This window comes from Pangasianodon hypophthalmus, chromosome 11, assembly GCF_027358585.1.
Source record: "Pangasianodon hypophthalmus isolate fPanHyp1 chromosome 11, fPanHyp1.pri, whole genome shotgun sequence".
Lineage (NCBI taxonomy): Eukaryota > Metazoa > Chordata > Actinopteri > Siluriformes > Pangasiidae > Pangasianodon > Pangasianodon hypophthalmus.
In genome coordinates, this window is record NC_069720.1 from 7,278,941 (window position 1) to 7,298,956 (window position 20,016).

Sequence of the window (20,016 nt, forward strand, 5' to 3'; positions counted from 1 at the left end):
TAAGCGAACGCAAATCAAAAAAGCACGACTTTTCGCGTCTTTTTAATTATAGCACTTCGTGCTTTTTCACAGGAGTGAAGGTTAATGCATAAACAGTCCTAGAAGAGCCTGGAGTGTGTTGCTGTTGATAAGAGTCCCAGTTGCTACACTCCACTTCAAATCCCACAAGCACCTCATCTGAATGGGGTGGCTGCATTTTTTAACCTCCACTGCTGCTACACAGTTAATCCACTTTTTGTCAGATGATCCATGTGAACTGTTGTCAGCACAAACAACGCCTCTGGATTTATTTAATACACATAATTAATTAAATTATCATAATTTAATAATTTATTTAATACACAAGTATTTATCATTCAGTGTGTGCTCATGAGGACCTCGACTGACCCAGATAGGGTGATTAACTCCTCCTACCATAGAAAGAATACTGAAATTCAAGTTTGCATTTAGTAAACAATTTTATATTTAGGTGCATTGCATAAAATAATATGCAGTGCTTTCTACAGAATATTTTCCATAATTTTAATCCATTAAACCGTGCACTAAAAAAAAAAAAAAAAAAAAAAAAAAAAAAAAAAACTCCAGCCCTTAAACAAATGTGCAGAGCAAATAAAGAGGCGGAGCAGCATGGAGCACAGCCGTGTCTTGTGAATGCTGAAAAGGTCACTACCCGAGCAGCAGTGGTCTCACTGAGGCGGATCTATTTTTTTCATTTTTTTTGTCAGATTCAAAGCACAGGGTTTATAAATACTGCTGTAGACTCCGGGTCTCGGAAATCAGCAAGCTATCAGCGGGTTGTGTGTAAATCTGTGCATCATGTTGGTGGATTTTGAGAAGCTGCGGATGACAGGAGCTGGGAAAGCCATTGCTGTTCTCACAAGCGGTGGAGATGCACAAGGTAAAAACTAATGACTATATAAACCCAGGTAATGCATTCAACATGCTACAGTCTCTCAGGAAAGGTGCAGTGATCACTCAGGGACTGGATTACTGAGCTTCATGTTCATCATTAGCTGTTCTCTAGAAATATATGCCATGCATATTCGCCCACGTAGCCACAGGAATTCAGCTCAGGCTTGGCGAACTTACATAAACTTTATTTATTTTTTTTTTTCAGCCTTGTTGCATTTAATACTTCTCTGGATTCAGTTCAGTTCAGCTTCCACGTTGAAGCATTCTGAATAGAATATATTTGACATTTATTTATTTATTTATTTATTTATTTATTTATTTACAACCAGTGCTATGACTTAGTGCTTTAAATACAGCTCTGTAAACATCATTACAGTAATTTTATCACATTTCCTTCAGCACATTAAATTACAGGATGAGTTGTGTAAGAATGTGGGCGTGGAAGGATTGTTACGTAACACAACGTGTCACGTACAGCAGTGGTGCACGTGCAGTGGGCGTGTCTCACACGCACCAGGGTCCTTTTATTTATTTATTTATTTATTTATTTATTTATCTGCACCGTGTATCTCCTATACACCCTCCTCCACTCCACCGATTATTTGAATCACTTTTGAATAAGAAATGTGTGGTGGTTTGAAAGAGCAAATTAGGTTATAGAGGCAATACCAAAACACATGCAAAGAAATTTCAGTGCTGATCATACTATGTGCATCAAAAGATGTTATAAGACCATCTAAATGTGTATATGTTAAATAATAACTTGCATGATGTGGTGATTTTGCAAAAATATATAACTAGGCAGCAGGAAAAGGCACATCACCACCTATTTGGCATCATCAAGTAATCCAGAGCTATGAATATGCAAATTAGAAAAACATCCTCAAACCTACACACGTCCACTCCCTTTTCAAGGTACACTACTTTTATTTGCACATATATACAACATGATCAGGAATAAAACAGCATCGGAAGTGCTGTTATGGAAAAATAATCAATTATGGTGGTGTGATGCAGCACAACATGAAGCGGTGTCACTGTTACCACCCTGAGGTTGATTATTTTTCATTAACAGCACATCCTGATGTGTTTTATCCCTCTTATACCACAGCAATTTTTCATTTTTAATTTTTTCATGAACAACACAATGTTTTTAACCATTTCTAGTTACATTTAATGTTGTCGGTGAGACAATTATTTCATGTAGTATCACTTAAGCTAAAGTTAATGAAATGAAAAAAGTACAGCTTGTCATGTTATTGAAACCAGAAAGCGCAAAAATTCAAGAATTCAACAGCGCCGTGATGTAATAACACCACTTGCCTGCAAACACAGATTCTCCAAAGAGGTTTTCATCTTCCTGTTTTAAACACAATGTGACAAAGCACTGCATTCATTCATTGATTTATTGATCTTCAGCAATCCCTTTATCCTGGCCAGGATCACAGTGAACCCAGAGCCTATCTGGGCAACACTGGGCACAGCCTGAAATGGATGCCAGTCCCATTCACACACTCATTCACACCTAGGCACTTTTTAGCATAGCCAATCCACCTACTGGCATGTTTTTGGAAGGTGGGAGGAACCCCGAGAACCCAGAGGAAACCAAAATGGACATGGGGAGAACATGCTCTTCACCACAATGATGCCTGCAAAACATAGCGGTTTTTCCTAACTAAAAGGCATTAATCATTTAATAAATTAAACCTTTAATAACTCAAATAATGAGAGCTTTTAATATCTACAGGCACCTGGTGTCTGATTCAGGACAGTGCTGAAAACACAGTCTTCAGATACATGTTTTAACAGCCAAAAAGGCAACTTAAAATTAATTAGATAATCAGTTCCACATGAATGAAAAGAGAAAAATGAAAACCCAAATCTCACAATAATTCAGTGTCTTAACATGAGCAACAGGATCTCCAGTCAGAATGTAATCAAGTGTATAAAAATAGAAACAGACTCAATCTTGTTTCCTGACTATTTATTAACGAACAGAACTACTAATACAGTGCATATTGGATAGTATGCAAAATGTGTGTGTTTGTGTGTGCATAATGTATAGGAATGAATGCAGCTGTTCGTGCTGTAACACGAATGGGCATTTATGTTGGAGCCAAAGTCTACCTGATCTATGAGGTAAAAAGTTTATAGAACTCAATGAATATTTCTCAAAACACCTACATTGGTCTTTTATATATTAATATCATGAACTGATTTTAGTAACAGATTACACCATTTGTTTTCTCCAAGGGATATCAAGGACTTGTGGATGGTGGTGACAACATCAAACCTGCCAACTGGCAAAGCGTGAGCAACATCATCCAACTGGTAGGTCTGGACTTTCCTACATCTTTGTAAGGGCAGATGTGCCCAGCTAGAAAAGGCTTTTTCCACTTGTTTTTATTGCAGTGGAACATTAGTACATTGTGTGTCTCTATCCAAAGCTGTATGCTGAATTACTGAAGGTCATTGCGCATGGCACTGAGAGGATAGGACTGAGATTATAAGAAAGAATGCTGAGTGAAGGGATTAAACCTGTGAGATTAGGACAGTGATCCTCTGCATGGACATAAAGAACATGTTCTCAGTCACGCCACCTCTAAGGATTTGTGTATATGCATGAGGTTTATAGTAGACAGAGCTGCAAATGACAGGGAATTCTAAAGAAATGTGAAAAAGCTGGCAATAATGGTTAGGTTAATAACCTGAGCTCTACATGTCTTTCTGTGTGGAGAAAATACTTTTTTTATCAAGAAAGCTCTTAAATTATAAAATATGCACTGTACATTAAATTAGTTTCTGTACAGAAAATGAGTTGCTCAGGTTTAATGATTGTCATTCATGTTACTCATGGAGCAAGTCTGTTTTTCTATACATTACTGAAGCTATAAACATTTTCCTCATTTACTTATTATTCAATAGAAGTGTTAAAGAAATTGTTTGACAAAGTAAAAATTTCCACCTATGTGTAACCAAATAGCCACTGGGGTATTGGCATATGATGTATAATTCTTTATTTGATTCTATGAGGCTAATATAGCTAACTAGTAATGGAAGTATATTCGCCTATTGGCATGGTTTTGGGAGTTTGTGCACGTTCTGTCACAGAAACAGTTTTTAATGTTGTGTCTTTCAGGGTGGCACAATTATTGGCAGTGCCCGCTGTAAGGATTTCACTACGAGAGAGGGTCGCCTGGCAGCTGCCTTCCACCTGGTGCAGCGCGGCATCACTAATTTATGTGTGTGTGGTGGAGATGGCAGCCTCACCGGAGCCAACATCTTCCGCAATGAGTGGGGTGACCTGCTGGCACAGCTAGTACAGGAAGGTAACTTTCATTAAAATTAACCAGAACAAAGACAAGCAGACAATTTACACTTTACTTCTCAGAGGAACTCCTCCCCCACACAGGATCTAACTGTCACTGTGTTCATAATGCAGATGTTCAACTGTAGTACTTCCCATTGCACATGAAAGGAAGATTGGTTTTGAATTAGAAGCATTGCTAAAAGCTTAGTGTCATGTTTTTTGGTATTTCATGGTGTACGCTTACAAGAAACACCCAGGATCTGATATGCAAATTCTGAGAGAATGTTAACCAGAAACCAGAAACCTTTTAACACTAGAACCTGGGTGCTCATGTCTGTGGTCTCCCTCCACAAATATGAGCTAGTTTACTAGGAGTTAGCTAACTAGCTAGCTGTTAAGAATGACAGAAAGACATCCCTTTGTATATTGGTTTATATTTGTATTTCCTGGAATTTTCCTGAAGATAAAGGTGTAGAGATATTCCTTGGCAGCCATTTTTAGTAGCTTGTAGGGCATTACAAAGTATATTTTAAGAGTATTTCTGACACATTAGTAACAAGAAGGACTAGGCTTGTTGGCAGTGGAGGTATCCCAGTCCACGCTGTTGGTGTTGTGGTCTATTTGCTTCTCTTATTTTGTTATTTTAAAAGGCTGTCTTATTTTAAAATAAGTAAAAAAAAAATTGCAACTGGAAAAAAATCTGGAAATAATTACATATCCATATGATTGTATACCTTTATATCTGTAGACTGTCACACCTTTAGTACCTAAGGATGTAAATAGTAGAGGACATGAAAATAAAAGCTTCACTTGTGAGAACCGCAGCTGATTTGGGAAAGTCACTGTGAGACAGAAACGGTGCTCTCTGTCTCTCCCTGTAATCAATGGCTCCTCACAAATATCCTTTCTTTCTATTGTGTAGTTTCTGCTCCACTTACTTGAATGAATAGACATCAATGGCCACCTTGTCTTCTCCTTAACACAAGCTGTACTGAACTTCATGGCCCTTTCACATGAGGGTTTAAACAGGCAGCCATAGTTTGTACTGCTATCTTGTATCCTTTCAATTTACTGTAGCTGAACATGGGGATGCAACTGGATGAGGGTAATCTTATTTGTTTTGTGTTTAAGGGAGAATCACAGACTCATTGGCTCAGCAGCACACCCATCTGAACATTGTGGGTCTCGTGGGTTCTATTGATAACGACTTCTGTGGAACAGACATGACCATTGGAGCTGATTCTGCCTTGCATCGCATCATGGAGGTCATTGATGCAATCTCCACTACTGCACAGAGGTAAAAGATCACACACGTGCACACACTATCCATGACATTAGTTATGATAATAATACAGTTAAGACCTTACACTATTTTTGCTACTGTATGGATATATAACCATTGTTTAATTTTTGCAGTCATCAGAGGACATTTGTCCTGGAAGTGATGGGACGTCATTGCGGGTAAAATTTTTTTCTCACTTGTTTATGTGCCCTGCAGTAGCACTTTTAGAAGGTTTTACATGGCGTGTCAAGATTCAGTTTTGTACAAATTAGTTGTTCAGTTTTTGGTTTGGATTTTACTCACTCATTGCTAGTGAATGCTCTGCAATGCAAGTACATCATACAAGTGATACGTCTTGCTTTTCTGCAGCTGGTGGACTATTTTCCATTTTGCGGGTTTTGGCAGTTTAGTCTAGTCAGTTCTGACAGATTGATGTAGGTCTGGTGCTGTATTTTGATGTGCTGTGGTTGGCAGGTACCTGGCTGTCGTGTCTGCTCTGGCATCTGGTGCTGACTGGGTCTTTATCCCCGAGGCTCCTCCAGAGGAAGGTTGGGAGGACCACATGTGTGCTCGTCTGGGAGAGGTGAGACTGGAGAACACCAGGCTTTGTTTGTAAAATACAGATAATAAATAATTCCACAAGGTATCAAAATTCAAACGAGAACACAACTGTCTTTTCTTGTGTGTCCCCTGTATATAAAATAAGTTTGCATGTGTGTTTTTTTTTTTTTTCTGCAGAGCCGCAGTAAGGGCTCTCGTCTCAATATTGTGATCATTGCAGAAGGAGCTATTGATAAACATGGCGAGCCCATAACCTCCAACTATGTGAAGGATGTAAGTCAGAGTCTTTTCTTCTGATAACTATTTTCTGAGTCTTTTCTTCTGATAACTATTTTCAGTGGTTAATATTATTCTCAGTATTTTTTTTCCTCTCTCGATTTTTAGCTTGTAGTGAACAGACTGGGTTATGACACTCGGGTCACTGTGTTGGGGCATGTACAGAGAGGAGGAACACCTTCCGCCTTCGACCGGGTGCTGGTGAGTTGCCAGGCTTTAGTGTGAAAAGTGCTATACTCTCTTGAAGAAAACAGTTTGGCAAAAAAAAATTTAATTTATGCAGTGCTTCACTTAGATCAAATGTAGTTGATCATCCAAGACCTATCTAAAGTTTCCTTTCTTAGTTTTGCTACTAATATTTGTTCATCATCATACCCTAACCAAATTAATCCCTGGAAGATCCTGTCTAATGAACAGCTGAACAGAGAATAGAGCTAAAAACCTCTTCTTTTTCTTCTTTCGGCTGCTCCAGTTAGGCTTACCACAGCAGATTGGTCCGCATATTTGATTAGGCACAGTTTTTACGCCAGATGCCCTTCCTGATGCAACCCTCCCCAATTTTATGAGCAGCCCCAGTGGCTGGGGTTGGTTCCCTGAGCTAGGAATCGAACCCGGGCCGCAGTAGTGAGAGCCTAAAAAAGTTAAAACTAACATTGATGACAATGTATTCTGCTATCTGTATATCTGTCTCTATAGAGCAGTAAGTTGGGGGTCGAGGCAGTTGTGGCCCTGCTGGAGGCAACTCCAGACACTCCAGCGTGTGTGATCGGTCTGTCTGGTAACCAGGCCATGCGTCTCCCTCTTATGGAGTGTGTCAATATGGTGAGTCACATAGTTAATGATACTCATTAACTACATAAATCTACTACAGTGGGCATTGTTCAGTCCAACTTTTAATAGCCTGGGTTGATTACTACAAGTTCCTAATTTAGTTAACGCTATACACTAATAGTTATGGCTAGTCCTAACAAGACATCTTGCAAATTTTATATGAATTGCTTGTCACTCAAACGAGTGGAGAATTTCTGTTCAAAGTGCTGATTCTAAACTATCAAACTGATGTTATTTAAAATAAGGAAAAAAAGACATTGTTAATATGGTGATGTTTTTTGTAAGGTGATATTTATTTAACATTTATGGAAGGAGTCTCCAGTGTCAGCACTTTGTAACAATCAGTATGTTTTCTCCCACAGTAAAGTCTTCAGGATGGAGGCTTTCCAGTTTCTCTGTATCATGACAAGCTGCAGAAACTAACTAATTTCTCATACATTCCACAACATTAAATGTAACTATGGACTGATAAGTGTGACATGTCATTCTTTAGTTAATAAAAAATTGCAATCATTATTTATTATTAGACTAAGCAATGAACCCAACATAATGAAAGAATATGTTGACATTAACATGTATAGAAACTGCCAGCAGGGTTCTATATATCACGTTTCCACTCTGTGTTTAGACGAAGGAGGTGCAGAAAGCCATGAATGAGAAACGATTTGATGAAGCCATTCAGCTACGTGGAAAGTGAGTATTGTGAATAGACACATTCAAAGACATGTCTATCTGTGAGTCACTGAATGTTTAACAATGTCTCATTGCAGGAGCTTTGAGAACAACTGGAACACCTATAAACTCCTGGCTCACCAGAAACCAGCTCAGTCAAAGGTAAGGAAAATATCCCTGTTTATTATTTACACCTTTAGTCCTTGGTTAGTGACTTATTTAATGTTTTATTCCACAAGTAAATTGTTCTTGAGCATTTTTGTTTAACTTCAGACCATATGTTAATTGTAATGACCCTTATGTTTAGTGATTTTTTTTGTTAACTAAAATGCATAAATTAAAAAAAAATTAGAATAAAAAAAGAGAGAAAAATCCAGTGATTAATTGTTAGGGATTACTGGCCAAACAATTGCTGTTTGCTCTGTGGTGTGAAGTTCAGAAGAGAAAAATGGCTAGCACAAATACAAAAGAATAAGTTTTTTTTTTTTTTTTTTTTTTTTTTTTAAATGTTTTCACCATTTGTATATGAAAGAATTATTAAAGCACAGCACTGTTGAATTATGAAATCTGACTGGCCAGAAGGAGTTGATGCATTGTATGTGTCACGATTTTTTTTTTTCTGTTCTGTTTTTGGTTATTTGTGCTCTGGTCTTTTTTTTTTATCTCTGTTTACCATCTCACTCTTTCTCTCCTGCTGTTCAGAGTGAACACTCCATGGCGATTTTAAATGTAGGCGCCCCTGCAGCTGGGATGAACGCAGCTGTGAGGTCAGCAGTCAGAGTGGGTCTTGCTCAGGGCCTCAGAGTTTACACAGTCAACGATGGCTTTGAAGGCCTGGCCAAAGACATGGTAAGCTCCAGTGACCGCAAAGCCCACATTTCGGTTTTGTTTCATTTCATTTACAAGCATGTAAAGATGATCTGGGTTTTACCTGCAGGTGACTGAAGTGCACTGGCATGATGTAGCAGGCTGGACCGGCCAGGGAGGCTCACTGCTCGGGACTAAAAGGTCCCTTTCTTCCCCTTGAATATTGCTTGATTTCCCTTTTTATGAAGTAGGGAATGATCAGTTAACATTGCTTTTGACTGCTCTTAATTTTAGAACCCTGCCAAACTCTTGCATGGAAAAAATTGTGGAAAGTATTGGCAAGTACAACATCCAGTCGCTTTTGGTTATCGGTGGATTTGAGGTATAAATACTACAAACATTCATTGAAGGGTTTGTGTGTGTGTATGTGTGTCTATTACCTCTGTCTGTCTCTAACCCTCACAGGCCTATGAGGGAGTTCTCCAGCTGGTGGAGGCGCGGGGACATTATGATGAGCTCTGCATTGTTATGTGTGTGATTCCTGCCACTATAAGTAACAATGTGCCAGGGACAAACTTCAGTATTGGAGCAGACACAGCTGTCAACGCTGCTATGGAGGTTTGAAAAATATATTATCATCATACATCATATGTACATTATTTTGAACAGAATGAATTTTATATATACATATTTTTAACAGAATATGAATTTATACATTTTCGCAGTGAACAAAGATGCCAGTTGGGGTCTTTAATATTTAATGCATTCACAGAACTGCACACTGTATGTGTGGCAGTCTGGGAAAACCTAAAAATAAAAATGAAAAAAAAAAGGGTTTTGACCAAAATCTAGATTTTCTGCCAAGAATATACTTAATAATACTTAATAATATACATCTCTTAACCAGAACATGACATGGAAATGTTTTATTTAGGACTAATTTCTAATCCTCCCACTCTACTTCAGTTCAGTCTTCGGTGGGCTTTGATAGTTTTTTTTTTTTGGAAAATGTTTTCTCTGCAGTAATAACTCTGTTTTTACAAGACTATTTCCTTGTAACCATTGCTAATATAGCGTGTGTTACCTGTTCCATCAGAGCTGTGACAAAATCAAGCAGTCCGCATCTGGAACCAAAAGGCGTGTCTTTGTTGTAGAGACTATGGGTGGGTTTTGTGGATATCTGGCAACAACCACAGGCATTGCTGTTGGGGCAGATGCAGCTTATGTCTTTGAAGAATCCTTCAGTATCCATGACTTAAAGGTACATCCTGCCAATCTTGTCTGACCTTGCATTGTAATATTAAGATGTGCTTGTTAGTCCTGTTCCCCTCACTGTAAGCTCAACAATCATTGCTGAAAGTAAAATTTTAAAGCTATTAGTCAAGCATTTATGGCATTTATGGCGTTGAAAGCTGTGATCAGGTTAAATTTGATTGCTTTTAATTTTGTCAGATGAATGTGGAGCATTTGACGGAGAAGATGAAGAATGACATTCAGCGGGGCCTAGTGCTGAGGTAAGCTTTTAAGGCTGCAAAATACATCCTAATAGTCCAAAATAAAAATTTGTAAATTCATTTACATTACTTTAAATGTGTGGTTTTCACTGCTTGTGGTGTAGTTTTTCTCGTTGTGTTAAAGCAATATATGCTGGATTGAAGGTATACAGTACATGCACAGAATAACCTGATTAATGGCTAAAATTCATGTATCTTTCTCTTTTTCTCAATGTCTGATAACTGGTTTAATCTAGTATAAGATGTCATGTGCTGTTTTCATAACCAGTCGAATATATATTCTCAAACATACTGTAGCATGATTGCATCATAGTGTACTGTGAGAGTGGACTTAATGAGCTCTTTATCTTGGCCTTGTTCTTCCGTGTAGGAATGAGAAGTGCCACAAACACTACACAACAGAATTCATCCACAACTTGTACTCAGCCGAGGGGAAGGGTATCTTCGACTGCAGGGTTAATATACTGGGACATTTGCAGCAGGTAAGGAAGGAGTTAACACAGTGTAGTCATGTGACCAGCATGTGAACAGCACAATCATATTCACCAAATACTGTCTATAAGCATTGCATATTTACATAATCGCATTAGCTTTACACCACTTGGCCAGACAATAGATCAGGGCACACTCTCATTTGTATATTACATTATATTTCATTAAGTGGATTGCATTATGTTTTTATACCTTAACTGAGTTATAAGTATGGAGTAAAACATCATGGGGCATGTTGGTATAGGAAAATATTTAATGGCAGTTTTTTAAATTTGTTAGTGAACATTAGGTCATACTTTTTATCTGTTTATCTGTAGTTACCTTTACTGCTGTGGATTATCTGCAAAATATATTATCACTTATGTTAGTTATCACTTTCGTGATAGCAGCTATAAACAGCCATCCCCCTCATGTTCTTCTGAAGTTAATAAGACAGAAAAATGCAGTTTGTCACATTTACACAAAGTGTTACTTTGTTACACAAAGTGCAAAACTCTGTCTTACTGTCAGAGCTGTGCTTTTATATACAATTAATCAACACCTTTAGATCAACTGGATTCAAGAATTCAACGGTGCTGTGATATAAATGAATTTATTTAGTTGAACAAACCAACATGTAATGGATTTTTTTCCAGGGTGGGGTTCCAACACCCTTTGACAGGAACTTTGGCACTAAAATGGGTGTGAAAGCTGTGTTGTGGCTCACCCAGAAAATGAAAGAGACCTACAGACAAGGTAAGGGAAACAAGACAATATTTTAACCTGACAGATCTAGATATTTACAAAAATGATTCTCCTTAGAAAGTGCACAGGGCATACAGATCATGTGGTGCATGTGCAAGACATTTTGAGTATGGGCAATCCAAAATCTAGCAATGGACATTCTATTGTGTTTGTTACTTAAGGAAATACACATAAAGTGCCTTAATACCATCGTGAATACTAGACTGAATACTGAATATTAGAATATGAGACTTGGCTACACTTACCATTGTGCAGAAAACAAGAAAAGGACTTGTTTAGAAATTTAATTGTGATACTTTGTTATGAAGTTCATTAGACATCGTCTGCCATTTTGACAAAAGTTAGCTAAAGCTGCCTGGCTGTTTTTTAATTGAGAATACAGCCATATACAGCCCCACTATTATGTTAGTGTAAGAAGCAGACCTTTCAGAATTTACAGATGGTGGTCCACCTCATTTGTTTTTCAAATGTTCGTTTTTTGGGGGGTTTTTTTCATCCTGTTTATGGAGCCAAATTATTGCCTGACTATGAGGACAAGTAATTACAAAAATTCTTGTTAAAAAAAAAAAAAAAAAAAAAAAAAAAAGTTTTGACCCAAAATTCATTGACCGCACCTTTACAGAGATTTATTATGTAAATAATTAAATAGATAAATTAGTAGAGAACTATTTACAGTATCACTATTGTACTATTATATACTATTATTTATAGAGTCACTATATAGGTTTTATATAAATAAAGCATGGAATTATTCTTTTATACAAAAAAGGGAGATTTGTGATCACAAGCCACGTGTCTATGTCTCATCTTTATATCACAGTGTTACAGGTCATAAAGTCTGTCTGCATGATAAATTCATAAATAAAATGAACAGATGTGCAATGAAAGATTAATACATTTTTGAGTGTTGGGGAATATAGTGCATGCATGTTAATCTTTTCACATTGTTCCATCCCATTCCCAGGACGTGTGTTTGCCAATGCGCCAGACACAGCATGCGTTATTGGCATGAACAGAAAAATGATGTCATTTAGCCCAGTCACAGAGCTCAAAGACCATACCGACTTCGAGTGAGTCAAAATATTCTCCTACATTTAGTACTAATATGTGTCACAATACTTAACTCACGAGTTTCGGTTTCAGTGAATGAGAGAGAGCAATTTTACAGCATCTTCTTGCTCTGTGTCTCTGCAGACACAGGATGCCAAAGGAGCAGTGGTGGCTAAATCTGCGTGTCATGCTGAAAATGCTTGCAAAGTACCAGACTCACTTTGAGGAGTATGTTACAGGAGATATAGAGCATGTGACCCGCAGGTCCCTCAGTATAGAGACGGGATTCTGAAGAGCTGAAACCAGGCACCAGTACTAACAACCCTGACTATACCGAATACAGTGTATCCCAGTCAATAAATCCAGTGACCACTATCAAAACAGTGCTTACCTCAGTAGCTTACTGTTTATCCAATGTTATGTTTCTGTACCCTCATGACATACTTCGCATCACGTTTCTCAGAATGGCAATCTGTAATACTGGATTTGTTTCCTTTACTCACAGATTTCACAGATGGAAGTGTAGAGTATCGGTATCTTTTTGATTTAGTGTTAAATGCTGTAACGGTACATGTGCACTATGTAGTATTAATTGCACATTTAATCATGGAATCCTGTGTGGTATTGTGTTTTATGGCATTCCACATGCATTACTGTAACACTTTAATCATGACTTGTCATGTTTGTTAGGCTTGTAATTAAAATGCTGCAAATTAAACTTAAGAAAACAGTAAAAACATCCTGTAATTTAAATATGAATGCATTCAAATTAATTTATAACATTTTCTAATATTCACTAGATCTGTGAAGCACCAGATCTCATTTCAAAATGAATTTATCAGCCTTCTAAAGAGAAGTCTAAATGTTTCTAAATAAATTTAGTTTGCTTTTTTGGAGAGTGAAATTAATTTTTGAACTTTGAATGCTGTTTGGGTTATACATTCTAATTATGCTTTCCAACTAAAGTTGTTCTGATAATATATTTTTTTCAATTATTGATGATTGCCATAGTATTGTGTAAGTTAACTTTTGTTACTTCTTGTTTATTTGGCAGCTGTAAAATCCACTGTAATGTGCAATCTGAGTGATCAGCTGCCCTTTCTCTCTCTCTCTCTCTTGATATTTCACTGTTCCGTAGAAATGTTAATAAATTGCATTAGTTATTGTCTTTGCCTTTGTCTTTGATTTGATTTGATTTGGATAAGGGCGTCTGCCAAATGCCGTAAATGTAAATGGTTCCATAAGCACAGAGCTAACAACCACAACAAAAGATCAGACCTAAATTATACCTAGTTTTAAAGTAAGTGGTTCAAAAAAAAAAAATCCTGATAATTTAAATTATACCTTAATTCAGTTTTGTTGTAAAAATGTACATACACACTCATATACACTCAAATATCTATTTATTAGGTTCATCCAGATTATATCACATCTGTTTTTTATTTCTTTTTTACACTACAATGTAAGTGCACTGTTTGAGTCAGTGGTTCCGTTAACTGTTAAAATATATTCATGGACTTCCTCAGTACAGATTTATTTTACAAAAATCAGGTTCATAATTCAAATGTGTAAAATAATATTTTGGCTATTTATTGGAGCCAAAGAGTTTATTTATTTATGAACTTATCACACATAGAACATTAGATTCCAACTGACAATATTTATGGGCATAATAACTTTAATAATTGTAAGCTGTGGTTTCTACCACTGTCATAAAATTAGAAAGTGACAGACTGTGTGGTTATGCTTCATGGACCCCTGGAGGACCCCGAACCCCACTTTGAGAACCATCTAAGTGAACAAGCACATAACAGTAGTGTGTGTCTCACTGGTATGAGTATCAGGCACAGCAGTGTTTCAGGGTTTTTAAACATTTTAGTGTCACTGTTGGGGTGAAGACACAGTCCACCAACCAAAAATACCCAGCCAATAGCAATCCTGTGGGCAGAAAGTGATAATGATCAAGAGCTAGATCATGTTTAATACAAATTGTGCAAAAAATAAGCTACATGGCCTAAGGTGGGCTAACAAGGTAGGTATGTCTAATAGGGTCAGTATGTGTACAGTGTTTTAAAAAAAAAATAAAAAAATCCTGCAACACTGTTGCACCTGATACACTCTTAGCAGCACCACACACACACTGCTGTAGTGGGAATGATCCACTGCCAGATAATATCCGATCAGTGATGGTCCAGATGGACTACAGTCAACTCTACACCTACAAAGTGACTTGATTGGTTGTGGATAAAATGACCAAACGTTTATAGATTTGGTTTAAACTGGGAATTGACTGTTTGCACAATGAACATTATTTCATTTACTCAACAGTAGTTCTGTGTTTGAACAGTTATACCCAATGGCTAACAGTATATCAAACACTAACAAAAATAAGAAGCACAAATTGAGAAAAGTAACACAAAAGAAAAGGCAAAATTTGAAAGTTAACACACAAATGCCAAGAAAAAGTGCTATTGCAAATAGACACTGGCTTTAAAAAGTGTTGGAAGGGGGAAATGTCTCAATTCTTTGTTTTTGTTTCCAATATTTAAATATTTTTTCAACATGCTGAAGTACTGTCTTTGCGATATTTACATTTGTAGTCGCTATTAACGTCCACAGTTAGACTCCACAACACAAAAGCAGTCTCAATTTCTTCAGTATCCTTCTCAGCTTATTAGTCGGTCCTCTGAAATCCCAGAATCCCCCGCGGTCGTGTATGGTAAATCGCGCATGCGCACTTGGTCCTCCCTCTTTGGCTTCGCACCTCTTCTGCTAAAATGGTGAGTGACTTTCTGCGCTGGAATAATCCACCTAAATCTCATCCATCGTGTTGATAATGTCTCGCTTTCATTCATTATCCTGCTCTGTAATGTGTGCGAAAGGCTTTCAGACTAATAGTTCTTAATAAAGAGATGTTTTTCGTTTATATTTTGTACTTAAACATTTGCCGCTGGAAGAGCTCTTCTGGTTGCTATATGTGGTGGTTGGAGTCTATAGCGAAGCCTGTAACTACGAAATAAGGCTTCATTCTTTAAATTAAAAAAAAAACAAACAGTTTTTACAAAGAAATATTTAAGTCCACACGGCGTTTGGAAGGTGTCTGTGAGGGCATTATAGCTAGCTAGTTAGCTAATGTTTGCTAAGTTAACAGAAGCTGTATGTAGTTAGCAAGCTAATCTAGCTAGCAAGGTTGTTGGGTGAAGCGGTAATGACTTCGTGACTTTTAGTTCCCTGTGTTTATGAACGAACACTTAGCAGAAATATATATTCAAATATAGCCAAGCACCGTATTATAAATGTCAGGTGTGTTAGCTAACTACCATTACAGACACTTTGCTAACGGCAGGGGCACACAGCTGAGTGGTGAAGAGGTTGATTAATATTCTATCACAGCAGCTCTGAAAGTAGTTCCGGCTGGGAAGTAAATCACAGGTCTATATTAATGCGCTCTTTCTAGTAAGTTGTGGTTTCTATAGTAACAGTCCATTCACAGGGACTTCACAGTTTACATCCAAGACTAATAAATGCATTCAGAAAAAGAATGTTATTTAACAAAGAAGGACCTATAATCAATGTGGAGAAGTTTGCTGTAAGGAGACATTTAACATTTATGGAAGGAGTCTCCAGTGTTAGTGCTGTGTAATGCTCAGTAAGTTTTCCACCATAAGAAAGTCTTAAACATTTTTAATCTTCATCAGAGGGAGAAAAAGGGAGTGACCATTTATAGCTATTATAATGCAACTGATGATAAATTTAACTTGTCTTGAGGATGTTCCACAGCATTAAATGTGGAAATAAAATGGCTGAAATGCATAACGTGTCATTTGGTAATAAATTAAACTTGTAATTTTTAGTAGAACATATGCTTTGCAACACAGCACACTGCATTTTGTCTTTTTCCTTATTTACTGTGTAGTGTAGTTGTCCAGTCTGTCAGTTTCTAAAAATTTGTGATTTAAAATGTTGATGCATATCAACTGAGTCAAATCTCATAAATCAGGGGTCTTGACAGTGACCTAGCTGCATAATACACAAAACGAACACGATTCCCACTTAACTCTGCACATATTGCAGTTATGAAAGGGATTTAAGTTTAAAATTATGTAGATAAGCAAACCATTGGTTTTCATTTTCCTGTTTCTTTGTCTCTTCTGTCTGCAGGCCAAGCGCACCAAGAAGGTGGGGATTGTCGGGAAATATGGTACCCGTTATGGTGCCTCGCTCAGGAAGATGGTGAAAAAGATTGAGATCAGCCAGCACGCCAAGTACACCTGCTCCTTCTGTGGCAAGGTGAGTGACCGAAGAGGACTGCTGAAATAATGTCATGGCTGGTACGTGGTCGGAGCTCAGGGGTCTTGTGCAAGGCTGGAACAGGATGGAATTTTTAAATGCACTAATCCAGGCTTCACCAATCTCATTTTTTCCATTTTTGATACAATGTCAGTGTAGGAGCTCTGTGTTTTGACGCATACTGATGTCCTCTTGTATGCAGTCGTTATCAGAAGTTACTACTTGTGAGATTGAAGGCATAGGTGTTCAAGTGTTTTGTTTTTTGGGAAGTGCGTTGATGAATACAAACTGAAACTGTAGTCAGCCTAACCAAATTACCACCAAAAAAAAACCCTGTCAGCTTTGGACACATCATTCATATCTCTACTGACATTACGTTTTTTTGTTTACTCGACATGCCTGTTACTTGTTAAGTTGAAGCTTAAAGAATAGCTTCTGTGTAGAAGTCAGCACACTGTGGTGGTGTTCATGTGGACTCATCTAGTAATGCTGATATTTTTGACTAGTTTGAAGGTAGAATTAGTGGCCAAGCAAGAAGTGTGTGTGATAGTGGTATGCGTTTCAACAATTCTTATCCTGTAGCCCTGTGCATGTTTGTGTTGGTCAGTATGAGGCACTTTCACAGCATAAAATACATCAGTCCTGACCGAATACTGATCTATGGTTAATGGCCAATATTGTCTGGTACTCCGTTTCAGATCAGTAAATCACTAGCTGTAGTGCAGTATCAGTAAAGCATGTCGCATTTAACCTTTTCTTGAACTTCGTGGAGTAAAAAGAAAGGTTTGATTCATGTTTTGTTAGGCGATTAATTATTCAAAAACCTCTGCTGCAGTGCTGAAAGCTGACCTGCACGTTGCATTGATTACGATCACGTTAAAGCCACAATATAATTGAGTGCAAATAAAATTTAATTTATACCATCAAAACATTTAGTGTTGGGTTTTACATGTTCTTTCATGGTCACTCGTAACAAAAAAGTCAAATGAATGTTAATATATTAATCCAGAAACCAGTTTAAATATCAGCTAAAAAATTATGTCTTGCATTCTGACTCGGGTACAAATGTTCTCCAATGCCTTTTATGTCCGCCCTTTTTCTTTATAACCTTTGTCTTTGTATCCCCTGAACAATTTATAGATCCTCAGTTGATGGCAACACAATGCACAGCTTATGATCTGCATGCAGTATTTACAGCTTGGTTCTCTTTGAGAGGCTCTTGCAGTGTGCCTTTTTAATATTTTATGCCTCTTTACTCATCTGCTCATGCTATACTACAGCCTGAATTTGAGTATATAGTGCAATACAAAGGCAAGAATCAAGTTGAACATTTTTGGTATCTACTGCCAGGAGTGATGGAATAAAAATGAGTGCTTTTGACTTTACTATCAGGTCTTAAATTATATTTCACTGTAACTGATTGTAAGCTGAAGATGCACATCCGGATTATCCAGAATTACTGATGTTTTTTTTTCTCCTCTTTTTTTAGACCAAGATGAAGAGACGAGCTGTTGGCATCTGGCACTGTGGGTCCTGCATGAAAACCGTAGCTGGAGGTGCCTGGACATACAAGTAAGAATGTGCATTGTTTATCTCATAAAATGTGGTAATAGAATTTTAACAGTAATTGAGTCGTTACCTTTTGATTAAAGCATTTTTACTTCTCTTCCACAGCACAACGTCTGCTGTCACAGTCAAGTCTGCCATCAAGAGACTGAAGGAGATGAAGGACCAGTAAACTGGGACTTTGTTTTTGTACAGATTAAAACCACCTTGTCTCGGACTCTGCATTTTCAATGTGGCTCGTTGGAACATCCCACAATAAATTTAAGTCTTGAGCGGGATTTTGCTTCTGATTCTTTTGTTCTGTATTAAAGCCAAAAAGGACCAGAATTGACCTGATTTAAAGACAACAGGGTTCTAGTCACCAAGGCCATGTAGAATGATGTAGAATATAAAAGTTTTTGTCAGGTAAAAATTGTTTAGCAATGGGCAGTTAGAAATCTAATTATATACACTAAAAGAAATGATTGGTATTGGTAAAAAAAAAAAAATGCATATAGAGGTATAAGCTGAAAGCATTGCTATTTAAAGTACAATGTTAAATGTATGTAAAGGTATATATTGTTAATACCTGTTCTAGTAAACTAGGGAAGAGTTCATAAGGAGAATTGTATCAATGGGATAAATGTTTTACTTTGCATCAAGTATAATACAGTGAAGTGTGATAACTGCAGTAATGTCAATCACTTAGGATAAAAATAAGCCCCCGTTTTTTTTGTTTTTTTTTTTTAAATGCAGGATTAGATATACAGCTGGCACTAATGCAATTACCCGTTGCACTCAACCACATTAAAACACAATTTGTTATGAGTTATTTAAAAGTTTGTGAATAGGTTTTAGGTTTTTATTCTGAAATTCTACATTGTGTATCTCTTCAATTTAGGCTGTCAGTATCTGTTTGGGGAGGCACAGTGGTGCAGTGGGTAGAAGCAGTGCTCTCAGCTCCAGGGTCTCTGATTTGATCCTGAGCTCGGGTTACTGTCAGTGTGGAGTTTCACCTTCTTGCCACATTCACACGGGTTTCCTCCAACATAAAACATGCTTATATGTGGATTAGATTTGCTAAACTGTCCCTAGGTGTGAATGGGATAGACGTGTGGCATCCGGAGTGTATTCGCCAAGTGTGTGAGAGATACAGAAACTACTGAAGATAAATGAATGAACAGCTGCTAAAGGTGTAAAACTTTTAAAGCTACTTGGTAGATTTATCCAACATTTCACTTGATTTATTAACAAGATGCTCAATCCAGCACTAATCTAACCTTAGAATTGTCTGTACACACCACATACTGTATCTTACACCACTAGGCTTCCATATGAGGCAAATACAAGTCATTTATTTGCGACTGCTCAAGCAAATCACACAGACTGTAAATTTGGGACACAGCAGCAGTTTGAGAGGTGTTTTATTTACGACACAGCCTAAAGTACTAGACTTCCTGTAAGTTTCACTACAGCAGGGATGCCCGTTTGCCGTACTGGGAGACCCCATGCACATTAAGCCAGCGTTTCCCCTGCTTTAAACATACAGGTCATGGGAAGGGGTACCGTAGAGGAGATTATCCCACACACCCCGAGTAGACATGAGATCCAAAGATGTCCAGGAGAATAAAAATTACTCGGGACTGGTGCCGAAACTCCTACTGCTGCCTGTGATCTTAGGTGATCGAAAACGGCAGCAAAAGAGACGTTTTTGAAGCAGAAAAAAGATA

At 37.5% G+C, this 20,016-nt stretch overlaps 2 protein-coding genes across 2 annotated transcripts; both read left to right on the forward strand.

Moving 5' to 3' along the window:
- The first annotated feature begins 626 nt into the window (after positions 1-626).
- Positions 627-13,619, forward strand: pfklb (phosphofructokinase, liver b). The gene is made up of 22 exons (XM_026930725.3): positions 627-898; positions 2,978-3,051; positions 3,166-3,243; positions 4,052-4,241; positions 5,354-5,519; positions 5,639-5,683; positions 5,979-6,087; positions 6,243-6,338; positions 6,450-6,542; positions 7,038-7,163; positions 7,801-7,865; positions 7,943-8,006; positions 8,547-8,693; positions 8,782-8,852; positions 8,946-9,033; positions 9,117-9,269; positions 9,748-9,912; positions 10,104-10,165; positions 10,536-10,647; positions 11,293-11,392; positions 12,366-12,471; positions 12,596-13,619. Exons 1-22 carry the CDS (start codon positions 817-819, stop codon positions 12,741-12,743), a joined length of 2,340 nt encoding a protein of 779 aa, XP_026786526.3. The 5' UTR covers positions 627-816; the 3' UTR covers positions 12,744-13,619.
- Positions 13,620-15,077: 1,458 nt separating this feature from the next.
- rpl37a (ribosomal protein L37a) lies at positions 15,078-18,585 on the forward strand. Its single transcript, XM_026930353.3, has 4 exons — positions 15,078-15,231; positions 16,613-16,741; positions 18,231-18,313; positions 18,416-18,585. The coding sequence occupies exons 1-4, from the start codon at positions 15,229-15,231 to the stop codon at positions 18,477-18,479; spliced, it is 279 nt and encodes a 92-aa protein (XP_026786154.1). The 5' UTR covers positions 15,078-15,228; the 3' UTR covers positions 18,480-18,585.
- The last annotated feature ends 1,431 nt before the right edge of the window (positions 18,586-20,016 follow it).

Coding starts and splice junctions, on each gene's coding strand:
- pfklb (XM_026930725.3), top strand. CDS start 817: ATGTTGGTGGATTTTGAGAAGCTGCGGATGACAGGAGCTGGGAAAGCC. Junction 3,244..4,051: donor TGAGCAACATCATCCAACTG/GTAGGTCTGGAC, acceptor TGTGTCTTTCAG/GGTGGCACAATTATTGGCAG. Junction 12,472..12,595: donor AAAGACCATACCGACTTCGA/GTGAGTCAAAAT, acceptor GTGTCTCTGCAG/ACACAGGATGCCAAAGGAGC.
- rpl37a (XM_026930353.3), top strand. Junction 16,742..18,230: donor CCTGCTCCTTCTGTGGCAAG/GTGAGTGACCGA, acceptor CTCTTTTTTTAG/ACCAAGATGAAGAGACGAGC. Junction 18,314..18,415: donor GGAGGTGCCTGGACATACAA/GTAAGAATGTGC, acceptor TCTCTTCCACAG/CACAACGTCTGCTGTCACAG.